This window comes from Rhinolophus hipposideros (assembly GCF_964194185.1).
Source record: "Rhinolophus hipposideros genome assembly, chromosome: 16".
Taxonomy (NCBI): Eukaryota; Metazoa; Chordata; class Mammalia; order Chiroptera; family Rhinolophidae; genus Rhinolophus; species Rhinolophus hipposideros.
In genome coordinates, this window is record NC_138062.1 from 46,752,976 (window position 1) to 46,764,432 (window position 11,457).

General features: G+C 58.7%; 2 protein-coding genes across 8 annotated transcripts in view; both read left to right on the forward strand.

Moving 5' to 3' along the window:
* The window catches only part of GIPC1 (GIPC PDZ domain containing family member 1), a 9,398-nt gene extending 3,189 nt beyond the window's left edge, over nucleotides 1–6,209 (forward strand). For 2 of the 7 annotated variants that reach the window (XM_081075835.1, XM_081075837.1), the window contains exons 3-9: nucleotides 589–676; nucleotides 2,601–2,921; nucleotides 3,605–3,790; nucleotides 3,862–4,042; nucleotides 4,793–4,905; nucleotides 5,230–5,311; nucleotides 5,427–6,209. In XM_081075835.1, coding sequence (XP_080931961.1) covers nucleotides 2,634–2,921; nucleotides 3,605–3,790; nucleotides 3,862–4,042; nucleotides 4,793–4,905; nucleotides 5,230–5,311; nucleotides 5,427–5,578 — 1,002 coding nt within the window. In that variant the 5' untranslated portion in view covers nucleotides 589–676; nucleotides 2,601–2,633 and the 3' untranslated portion in view covers nucleotides 5,579–6,209. Of the gene's footprint in view, nucleotides 317–588; nucleotides 677–1,473; nucleotides 1,793–2,600; nucleotides 2,922–3,604; nucleotides 3,791–3,861; nucleotides 4,043–4,792; nucleotides 4,906–5,229; nucleotides 5,312–5,426 lie in introns of all 7 variants that reach the window. The other 5 variants (XM_081075839.1, XM_081075836.1, XM_081075838.1 and 2 more) reach the window with 5 other exon arrangements.
* Nucleotides 6,210–8,161: 1,952 nt separating this feature from the next.
* PTGER1 (prostaglandin E receptor 1) lies at nucleotides 8,162–11,269 on the forward strand. Its single transcript, XM_081075824.1, has 3 exons — nucleotides 8,162–8,511; nucleotides 9,374–10,340; nucleotides 10,910–11,269. The coding sequence occupies exons 2-3, from the start codon at nucleotides 9,393–9,395 to the stop codon at nucleotides 11,174–11,176; spliced, it is 1,215 nt and encodes a 404-aa protein (XP_080931950.1). The 5' UTR covers nucleotides 8,162–8,511; nucleotides 9,374–9,392; the 3' UTR covers nucleotides 11,177–11,269.
* Nucleotides 11,270–11,457: the final 188 nt, after the last annotated feature.

Consider the following 11,457-nt stretch of genomic DNA (forward strand, 5'->3'; position numbering starts at 1 on the left):
ATACAGTCCCTGTCTCCCTGGCTGGATGAAGTACCAGCTCTATGCCCAGCAGAGATAACGGACCACAGAGGTGGGGCTTGTGCTTTTGCTGTGGAGACAAGCCCCTCTTGAGGGCAGAGACTACAGGGACTGCTGGGATGGTCAATATTAGGCGCCTTCCTTGATCCATTCATCATTCAACAAGGATTTATTGAGCACCGTTCTCTGCACTGAGAATATAGGTACAAAGAAGACAGACGAAATTCCCTGAACTTTTGGAAAACAATGAACAGGATAAATGAATGAACTATATTTTCCACCTGAAAGAGGTGAAAGAGTGAGTTGCGTGGATACCGGGGAGCACAGCCAGTCCAAAGACCCTGAGGCTGGACTGTGCCTAGTATGTTGGAGAAACAGGGATGAGGCCAGGCCTGTGTGACTGGGGGGAGTGAATGAAGGGGAGAGTGGCAGGAGATGAGGAGATGACGGGAGCAAATTAGTAGGGGCCTGTGAGCCGAGGGGAGCACCTTGGCTTTTACTGCGAGGGAGTTACGAGCCCTGGGAGGGGTTGGAACAGAGGATAGATGTGACATGGCTTCTGTTTTACAGGAGCACTCTGGCTGCCGTGTTGAGGAGAGAACGTGGGGGGCGACGGCGGGAGCCAGAAGACTGCGAGGAGAAAACTGCGTTAGTCTAGGTGAGTGATGCTGGGGCTGCACCAGGTGATACTAGAGGAGGTCTTGGACAATAGAGGAATGAATGAATGAACAAATGAACACATGCATGACGAAGGGTGCAGCCCACTGGACTACTGAATCCACAATAACCCCTGGAAGAGGCAATCCGAAGGGAGGGAGCAGGGAGTCCCCTTGCCACAGAAAAATGTAATTTGGCATAATTTGATCCTCAAGGCAACCTGTCCAGGTGGATAGAATGTCCCCATTTACAGATCAAGCATCTGGGGTCCGGGAAAATGGAGTTGCTTAGGGGATTGAGCTTTTTGGTTATGAACTTGGGCTTGGGAGTCAGACCTAAGGGTGCAGCCAGTCTCTGTGACTTTGGACGTGTTACTGAAAAATGAAATCCGAATTCTTTCCCCGTCTATAAGGCCCTGCACAGTTGACCAATGTCACCTCTTTTACCTTCCCACCTCATGTTCTCCCATCGCTCACTCCACTCCAGCCACACTGGTCTCCAGCTGATCTGTGAGCCTGAGTCTGTGAGGCTACTCAGAGCCTTCCATGGCTGCCACCTTACTCAGAACAAAAGCTCAAGTCCTCCCTGCAGCCCACAAGGCCATGCTCCATTTGCTTGTCATCTCCTGCTCTCACCTCCTCCTGCTGACCCCGTTATTCACTCTGTTCCAACCACATGGGCCTCCTTGCTCTTCTTCAAACATGCCAAGCATCTCAGGGACTTTTGTACTGGTTGTTCCCTCTGCCCGGAACACTCTTGCCTCACATCCTCATGTGGATGCTTCTTCCTGTCATTCAGGTCTCAGGTTCAGCTGCACCTGCTCGGCGAGGCCCTCCATAAAACTTTTCTTGCTTTATTATCTTCATGGGACTATTAGAAGTTATATTAGATGCTTACACCTTCTCCTCTGGATGGCGTGCTTCTGGACAGCACCGACAGAACACCGGCTAGAGAGTAGAGCACCTGGGAGTGATTAGAAGAAAGCAGCCCTTCCTCCCAGCACATACATCACCATACGAGGGTCTGATGCTTTGCACAGGGAAAAACCTGTGTAACTGCACACGTGGCACGAGTCAGGCACCTTGCTTGTCTTATTGAAAGCAGTATCTAAAACAATGTATGGACTATTTAAACACCCCAAAAATATTTGTTTTATGGGAGGGAGAGAGTGAAAAAGAGAGAAAGAGTGTGGGGGAGAGGAAAGAAAAAAAGGTATCAGTCAGGACAGGTTTTGCTGCAGGAACAACCCCTAAAATTGTAGTGGCCAAACTCAACAAAGGTTTAATTTTGTTTTCTGCTCCATGTCCATTGCAGCTAGGTGAGAAGTTCCATTCGTTGTAGTCACTCAGGGTCTGTTCTGATGGAGCCACCACCACGTCAGTTGTGGCTGGTCACCCTGCCAGGGAGCAATAGACTTCTGGAGGCTCTTGCTCCAGTAATTAAATGCTGCAGTCCAGAAATGTCATGTGTTACTTCCTCTTGCAACTCATTGGCCAGAACTAGTGATAAGTCTGCCCAGTGATAAGGAGGTCAATAAATGCCATCTGCCTATGTGCTTTGAAGGGAGAGTCAGAAATATTTTGCTCACAGCACTAATGACAGCAACCTATAGAAAAAGAAAGAAACTTAACCACTCTGATCCTCCATTTTCTTGTCTGTTAAATGGGCATAATCGTAGCATAATATGATCCCTCCATCACGATGTGGTATGAGGATTAAGTAAGGCCACGGAGCAGTTAGCACAGGGTTGAAATAGATAGGAGCTGCTATTACTTCTGTACGAGTGTAAAAGTGTGGGAACTGGGATTTGAACCAAGGCCAGTCTGTTCTCTGAATATGTCATGGGGTCTGTAGGGTGCTAATGGTGGGGGAGAGGGAGCCTGGGGCCAGTGTCCAGGCCCTGAGCCCACTTTTCTGCCCTGCAGATCACCTGGGCGCACCCCCTCTTTACGCTGCTCATGCCGCTGGGACTGGGGCGGCGGAAAAAAGCGCCGCCTCTGGTGGAAAATGAGGAAGCTGAGCCAGGCCGCGGTGGGCTGGGCGTGGGGGAGCCAGGGCCCCTGGGTGGAGGTGGAGCAGGAGGGCCCCAAGTGGGCTTGCCCCCTCCTCCCCCAGCCCTGCGGCCCCGTCTCGTGTTCCACACCCAGCTGGCCCATGGCAGTCCCACTGGCCGCATCGAGGGCTTTACCAACGTCAAGGAGCTATACAGCAAGATTGCTGAGGCATTCCGGCTGCCAGTTGCTGAGGTACCCACCAGGGAGCACTGGGGCCCTGATGGTGGCCTAGAGACCTGGCTGGGCGTGCCTCGTGGTCCTGAGCGGGGGGCTCAGGTGCTGAAGCTGCAGATGCTGAGGTCTGTGCCCCAGTGAATTATGGGGAACTGGAGGCCCGGACTGGGTGCTGAGTTTCCATCAGGCATTGGGAAGCCTGCTCCCCAATGGATTGTGGGAACTGATGGTCAGGACTGGATGCTACATTCCCACCATGTATTGTTTGCGCCCCAGTGGATTTTGGGAGCTGCAGATTAGGTGCAAGATTCACTTCTCCATGATGCACAGGGAGGCAAACCCCAAGGACTTTGGGAAATGAAGGGAGGCCAAGAGGGCAACCGTAGGATTGAGCAAGAAGTACCTACAGGGGTTTCAGTATGCCTGGTGGGTATCGGTGCCCCTTTATTCATTCCACAAGCCTTTACAGAGCACCACGGTGGGCCAGGCTCTGTGCCCTGCAACCAGCAGAGAGTATTCGCTAGGACAAATCCCAGTCCTGGCAGAGCTGACATTGCAGGGGGGGGGCCCTGCCTTGGTGTGGAGGTGGTCAAGCACGGGAGTGGGGACCTTCAGGCCTTTCCCTTCTCTCTTCCCCTCAGGTTGGGGCTGCAAAGGGCAAGGGAGGGAAGGTGAGGGTTGAGTGTCTCCCACCTCTGCAGGTGATGTTCTGCACCCTCAACACCCATAAAGTGGACATGGACAAGCTTCTGGGGGGCCAGATTGGGCTGGAGGACTTCATCTTCGCCCACGTCAAAGGGCAGCGCAAGGAGGTGGAGGTGTTCAAGTCGGAGGAGGCTCTGGGGCTGACCATCACGGACAACGGGGCCGGCTACGCCTTCATCAAGGTGCTTGAGGTTAGGGCGGGCTATGGGAGCCAGGGGCGGAGCCGCGGGGCTGACCGCTCCTCTCCCCGCAGCGTATCAAGGAGGGCAGCGTCATCGACCAGATCCAGCTCATCAGCGTGGGTGACATGATCGAGGCCATCAACGGGCAGAGCCTGCTGGGTTGCCGGCATTACGAGGTGGCCCGGCTGCTCAAGGAGCTGCCCCGAGGCCGTACCTTCACGCTGAAGCTAACAGAGCCCCGCAAGGCTTTTGGTGAGGGTCTGCCCGCCGGAACCAACATAATCACCCTGTTTACTTGGGTCCAGGCTGCAGTGCCAGGGGCCACCAGCAGGTGGCGCCCAAACACAGCTCGCCAAATTAGAAAGGGGCAGCTCCGCCCTACCTTGGGGTGGGGGTGCTGGCTCTCCGCCCAGCCTGGGAGGAGGGCGGGGGCAAGGAGGAAGTTGCCCCCACACCCAGCTTCCAGGAGCCATTAGCCCAGCCAAGCGCCCCCAGCCCTGGCCAGCCCCCCACCTCCGAGAAGCCAGGCTTGGCTGCCCTGTGCCAGGCCCCCCACTTTTCAGTCTGGCTTCACTAACTCTCAGGAATGAGCTGGAGGCCCCTGGGGTTGGGGTGGGGGTGGGGGACTCTGAAACACTTCCCCAGGCAGATAGGGCTGGTCCTTGGCCCAGTAGCTTATACCCCCTTGGCCTTAGGGAAAGCAGCTAGAGACGGAGGCCCCACCCCCTTCCTGTCCCTCAGGCCCTGGGAGCAGATGTGGCCGCTCCAGTCTCCCCTCCAGCCGTTTTCATTCCCAGCCCCTGGGTGCCCCTTCCCCATCTATGCCAAGCCTGAGTCAGAAGACCTGCCCTCCTAGAGTCACCTTAGCCCCCAACTGCCCCTGGAGCCCGCAGAAGCTTGGAGAAGGTAGAGGAGGGTCTAGAGCCAAGATGCCAGCATTCCTGCCCAGAACATGCTGGAATTGGGTTTTCCGCACCCTCACCCCTCCCCTGCCTCCCACAGACATGATCAGTGTGCGTTCAGGGGGTGGCCGCCCGGGCTCCGGCCCCCAGCTGGGCACTGGCCGAGGGACCCTCCGGCTCCGATCCCGGGGCCCTGCCACAGTAGAGGATCTGGTGAGTGTTCCAGCTGGGCCTGAGCCCCCCTTCCCTGCACATTCATAGGTGGCAGCATCAGCTGATAGCTCAGGGGCTCCAGGCACTGGATTCAAATCCACCTCTGCCTCCCCCCAGCTCTGGGACCTTGGGCAAATGGGCCTCAGTTTCCTCGTCTGTAAAATGGGGGGGATAATAATACTGACATTGTCAGAGTTGTCGTGAGGATGAACTGTGGGTTAATATACATAAAGTGGCAAAAAGAGACCTGGCACTTAGTAAACACAATTACAGTCACAGTCACATTATTATAATGCCACGGTCCCTTCTCTCCCCCGTCTCTAGCCCTCGGCCTTTGAGGAGAAGGCAATTGAGAAAGTAGATGACCTGCTGGAAAGTTACATGGGCATCAGGGACACAGAGTTGGGTGAGTAGGTGGCACTTCATCTGGGTAGGAATGGGAGTGTGGGGGAGGGGGCTTCTAGGTACTGTGGGCACCTCTGCATCTGTGCCTCCATTCTGCTCCCTGCCCCACCCTCCAGCGGCCACCATGGTGGAACTTGGGAAGGACAAGAGGAACCCAGATGAACTGGCCGAGGCCCTGGATGAGCGGCTTGGTGACTTCGCCTTCCCCGATGAGTTCGTTTTTGACGTTTGGGGTGCCATTGGGGATGCCAAGGTCGGCCGTTACTAGTCCTTCTGGTGGACCTTGTGATGACCTGGGCCCAGCCTGGTGGGAGCTCCTGGGGTGGGGATACCACAGCCCAGACTCCAGTGTCTGGCTTTGGCCTGGCCCAGCAGCTCCAGGACAATGCAGCTCAGAGGTGGGGCTGAGCCCCTACCCCAGCCCAATTGGTACCACCCCCTCCCTGGTTCCCAGCCTGGCTGGGGTCCCAGCTGCCCCCCACCTCAACCCCCATTCCCCACCTACCTCAGCCAGGTCAGGCGTGGGGAGGGATGAGCCAGATTGGACAGCCAGCTCCTGCCCCTAACACTTTCCACATCAGCTGCCAAACTGGTCCCTCTGTCTCCCTGGGGCCTCAGGTTCTATTTGGGGGTCCTGGCCTCCCTGGTTTCCTGTTGCAGGGAATCCAAAAAGGGGGCTTCCCCTTCAGCAAATGCAATAATACCCTCCCACTATCCCCCTTCAGAGGAGCCCCCTACCTCTGCATTGAAACACGAGTCTGCTGTGAACCCCCAACCTCCCCAACCCACGCCTGTATTTCTTTCAGCCCAGCCTCGGACAGACTGGGCGGGAGGGATGATTGCGGTGGGCTTTTGTATCTGAATTTGCTGTCTGGAACATAAAGACTCTATCTGCTGTTGGACCTGTGTGGTAACTGAGGGATGGGAAGGCAGGGTGGGCCTGGGCTGGGAAAGAATGTAACAGCTGAAATCCATCCTCCTCTGGCTCCAAATTGAATTAGGAGCTGGCCTGGGCCGCCTGCCCCCTCCCACCCGTTCCGCCTGATGAGACTCCTGGCGGCGGGCCACCAGGCTTCCAGGCAAGGCTGGAGCTCTGGGCCTACTGAGGGTTCAAGTCCTGCTCCCTTTTGAGCAAGGCCTCCAGCCATGTGGCCCTATGTCAACAGTGGGCCCGAGGCTGCTGGCTATAGCCCAGGGTCATGGGAAGCACCAGGGCCAGGAGGTTTGAATGCCTGGCTTAGAGAAAGATGGGGTGGGGGCAAACAGATCCTTGGGTCTGCTGGGGCAAGTGCTATGGGGAGGAGTCCACCCCTGATACTGAGAGAGCAGTCGTGATGTGGCCCCCAACTGATTGAACATGTGGGGTCTGTGGGCACTTATGGCAGGCCATGCTGTACACTGGGTATAAACCCGGCCTGCTTGTTTTGACAACCTACTTCATCCTTGAGGATTAAAGGGGGATCAAGGAAGGGGGGGCGGGACCCTGGCCAGACCTGGAGGGGAGAGCCAGGACTGAAAGGAAGGGAGCCAGCCAGGTCAGAGGTCCCTGCAGGAATGTTTGGGGGTGAGCTGAGAGAAGTGTAAGCCCAGCCTACTCCCCATTTCCACTGGGCCAGCGGTCGGCCTCGTAGGGGAATGCTGGGTTGGGGGTGGGTGCGGAGCCTGTGGCTGTGTTCTTGGGATAGGGTGGGGGTGGCCGATGTTAGGGTTACTCTGCATCCCTGGGCACCTGTGGGCGCTTCATGTGTCTGTGCCAGTAGATGGCTCCGGTTTGAAGGGTGTGGTATGTGCCTTGATATTGAGAGTAGGACTGTGTGTTATCAGTTTTGATGGTTTGTGCCCATGTTGAGGGCTGTAACTATCTGTCGAGGGAATGGGGTGCAACAACTATCTTTGTGTGCCAGGGTGTTTGTGGGTGTAACTGGTAGTGTGCCTGCAATGTGGCCGTGTGACTGCATGACTGTGAGAGTGTGTGTGTCTAGATGTTCCTGTTTCTAGGGTAGGGGCGTGATCAGCTAGATCTGGGGATGTCCAGGGATGCCATTCCTTATGTCTTGGGTGTGTGGAGTCTGCCTGTGGAAGTTGGATTGTTGGGAGGTGTCTCCGGGTGATTTGGATATGGCTGGGGGACTGTCTCAGCAGTAAGGATCTCGGGGGGCTGTATTTCAGGGTGTTGAGAGAAGTGGCCCACGTTAGACTCAGTAACTGGGTGCATCTGGTGCTAGGGGTGTAACTGTCTCAGTGAGTTCAGAGGTTTGACAGTGGCTGACCCCAAGATGTGGCTGATGTGGCTGGCTGGGGACAGGTTGTGATGGTGGCTGGTATCAGGGTATTAGGGGATATGATCGTGAGACTGTGTGGTGTGTGTGTGTGTGTGTGTGTGTGTGTGTGTGTGTCTACTCAGGGCAAGAGGCAAGGCTGCTGCTGTGTGTGGCTGTCTTTGTGGCTTGGCATGTGTGTTGCTCACTACATCCTGAGGCATGATCTACGAGAGTCCCCTGGTCAGCGGCCTCCTGCTCCCCCGCTCCAGGGGTATGACTTCTGTTGCCCTGGCCTGGGCTTTAAGTCCCTGTGTAAATAGTGGGCGGATCTCCTGGCTTGCCTGGTCCTGACCCAAGCTGGTCCACCACCCAAGGCACTGCCCACCACCCCCCACCCAACATCCATGAAGGCTCTAGCAGAGTAAGGGGATACTGCTGCCTCCACAAGGGCTAGACCCCTAACTTCACAGCCCCAGAGGGCCAACAACACCCCCTGCAGCCACCCCAGCCTTCCCTGGGTGACGCTCACATTTTCCAGTGTTTAGATTTTATCCGCCTTATTAATGAGGCAGGCAAGAGGCCCGCGCCAAGGGGGAAAAGGGTGCTCCTGCCCCACCAGGGCGAGGGGGTCAGGACAACTCCCTGGGAGCTCCCCTTCCTCATAGGGGTAGCTGGGACCAAGAGTGGCCCCCACCTATTGTCAGAAACATAGAGAGGGGGTCTCTGCCACCCCAGGCCCCCTGTGGGCTGGCGCTAATTGGAGCGGCCCCTGGAGGCCTGAGCAGGCAGCAGGAGGAGGCAGGGAGCCGAGGAGCCGCCCCTGGAGGAAGAGAGGGAGGGAGCAGCCTGTGGGAGAGCTTGGGCACAGCAGGCGCGGGTTCCGCGGACAGCAGGAGCCAAGAAGCAGGCAATGGGGACCCAGTGTCTCATGGACCACCCGGTAAGGCTAGGGCTCGAGCATATCGGGTGGGGCTGGTGGGCGCTGAAGGATGGGGCCATGGCTCTCTCTTTCCTGTGTTCCTTGACTCTCAGCCCAATCTGTCCCTGTTGCTCTTACCGTCGGTCCATCCTCCCTTCCTATCTGACCCAGCGGGCAGTTTTGCTCCCTGCCCTCACCACCAGGGTATCAAGCTGGCAGGAGTTCTGGAACTGTGGGCAGAGTTCTGGAAACGCAGGTTGAGGCAGCGGTGGTCAGGGGTAGGGCCTGGGTGAGACAGCAATGGAGCTCAGAGATGGGAATGTTGGGGACAGGGATGTGGTTGTGGGGACAGAAATGCAATCATGGGGAATAAAGATATGGCCATGGGAACAGAAATGGGACCATGGGGACAGAGACAGTATAATGGGGAAAGAATGGGACCACAGTGGCAGAAGTGGGGCTCTGTGGGCATCAAGGATGGGACTGAGAACAGGTGACATGACTGTCAGAGATGGGGCACTGGGATCAGGTGAGGGCCTGGGGTCAGAAATGGTCAGTGAGTATCAGCTGGCGCCCACGACCAGGAATTTGCTGTGGTGTAAACGGGAGGTGGGTCCATGAGGCCCAGAGATTACAACAGACGCACTGGCTGGAGCCACGGGAGCCACAGTGGGCAGAAAAGGAAGCAGTGAGGACAGAGTGAGTTCAGGAGCAAGAGCTGGGATGGTGAGAGGCAGAGGAGGAGAAGGAGTCAGGAACTGGGCAGCCAGGGACATTGGCGTTGCTAACATGGGCCCTGCTGATCTGAGATGGGACCACCGGCTGGTCTCAGACAGACTGGTTGCTAGGTCCCGGGCCAGCTTCATCTTCCCCTCCTTCCCAGCCCCACCCCTGGCACTGACATGAGCCCTTGTGGGCCCCTCAACCTGAGCCTGGTGGACGAGGTGACCACGTGTGCGGCGCCTGGGGCCCCCAACGCGTCTGGGCCGCCGTCGGGCCTCTCAGGCGGGTCACCAGCGCTGCCCATCTTCTCCATGACGCTGGGCGCCTTGTCCAACGTGCTGGCACTGGTGCTGCTGGCTCAGGCTTCGGGCCGCCTACGGCGCCGCCGCCCAGCAGCCACCTTTCTGCTCTTCGTTGCCAGCCTGCTGGCCACCGACCTGGCCGGCCACGTGATCCCGGGGGCGCTGGTGCTGCGCCTGTATGCAGCGGGGCTTTCGCCGTCCGGAGGCGCCTGCCGCTTCCTGGGCGGCTGCATGGTCTTCTTCGGCCTGTGCCCGCTGCTGCTGGGCTGCGGCATGGCCGTGGAGCGCTGCGTCGGGGTCACGCGGCCCCTGCTGCACGCCGCCCGGGTCTCGGTCGCCCGCGCGCGCCTCGCTCTGGCCGCACTAGCCGCGGTGGCCTTGGCTGTGGCGCTGCTGCCACTGGCGCGCGTGGGCCACTATGAGCTGCAGTACCCTGGCACGTGGTGCTTCATTGGCCTGGGCCCGGCGGGCGGCTGGCGCCAGGCCCTGCTCGCCGGCCTCTTCGCGGGCCTCGGCCTCGCCGCGCTTCTCGCCGCGCTCGTGTGCAACACTCTCAGCGGCCTGGCCCTGCTGCGCGCCCGCTGGCGCCGCCGCTCTCAACGGCGCCCCCCGACCTCCGGTCCCGACAGCCGCCGGCGCTGGGGGGAGCGCGGACTCCGCTCAGCCTCCGCCTCGTCCGTCTCGTCCGTCGCTTCGGCTTCCGCCGCCTTCAGAGGTGCTCCAGGCTGCGGCTCAACGCGCAGAGCTCGCGCCCATGACGTGGAGATGGTGGGCCAGCTAGTGGGCATCATGGTGGTGTCGTGCATATGCTGGAGCCCGCTGCTGGTGAGGAGCACACCCGCCCCGCCGCCCGTGCTTCTTCCAGCTCCTGCCTTGGCCTCTCAACCTTTCCATCCTAGGATACCGGGGTCCTCTCTCCCTTCTGTGGCCAGGGTCCCGCCCCTCGAGGCGCCCCCTGTCTTTTGCCCTCTCCCTCTGAGGTCCCACCTCTCCTCCCGGCCCCTTTATCTTACTCCTCCCAGGGGCCTTTGTAGTTTACCCCAAAGCATATAAGCCTCCTCCGCAGCCTCACCTCTCTAGGCCCCGACACTTCATTCCCTGGCCCCCTTTCACCTCTCCCACACCGTTTTTCTTCTCCCCCTCAAACCCATGCCTTTCGGGACACCTGGGACTTCTCTTCTTTCTGGCCCAAGCCCCTACCCAATGAAGGGCTTTGTTTCTGCCGCACCCTCTAAGGCCGTCTTTCCACAGCTCCTTTCCAGGAAGACCCCCATTTCTCTCTCTGTGACGCTCCTGCCCCCTTACCCTCCAGCCATGCTCCCTCCATCCCGCCATCCCCTTCGCCGTACCCTTCCCTTACACCCAGCCCACCGCTCACGCCGCTTCTCCGGCAGGTGTTGGTGGTGTTGGCCGTCGGGGGCTGGAGCTCCAGCTCCCTGCAGCGGCCGCTGTTTTTGGCCGTGCGCCTAGCCTCGTGGAACCAGATCCTGGACCCCTGGGTGTACATCCTGCTACGCCAGGCCGTGCTGCGTCAACTCCTTCGCCTCCTGCCCCCGAGGGCCTGTGCCAAGGGCAGCCCCGGTAGGCTGGGCCTAACCAGGAGCACCTGGGAGGCCAGCTCGCTACGCAGCTCTCGGCACAGTGGCCTCAGCCACTTCTAGATACGCCCCGAAGCCCAACAGCCAGCCAGACCAACCCAAGCCGGGCCCAGGTCCGCAGCGTGGGGCCTTGGGGAATAAAGCCACTTTGCGGACAGGTGCTGCAGCATCCATTTGACCGCGCGAGGGTGGGAGAGGCACAATGTGCTCCCATGGGTGCAGTTCTAAAACTTGCCACTTGGGGGCGCAGGGACGCCCAACGGGTGGTGGAGCCGGAGCCGCAGGAGTTTGCGCTAGCCGGGACCCCGGCTCTGCTGGGAGCAGAGTGAGAGGGTTGGGCGCTT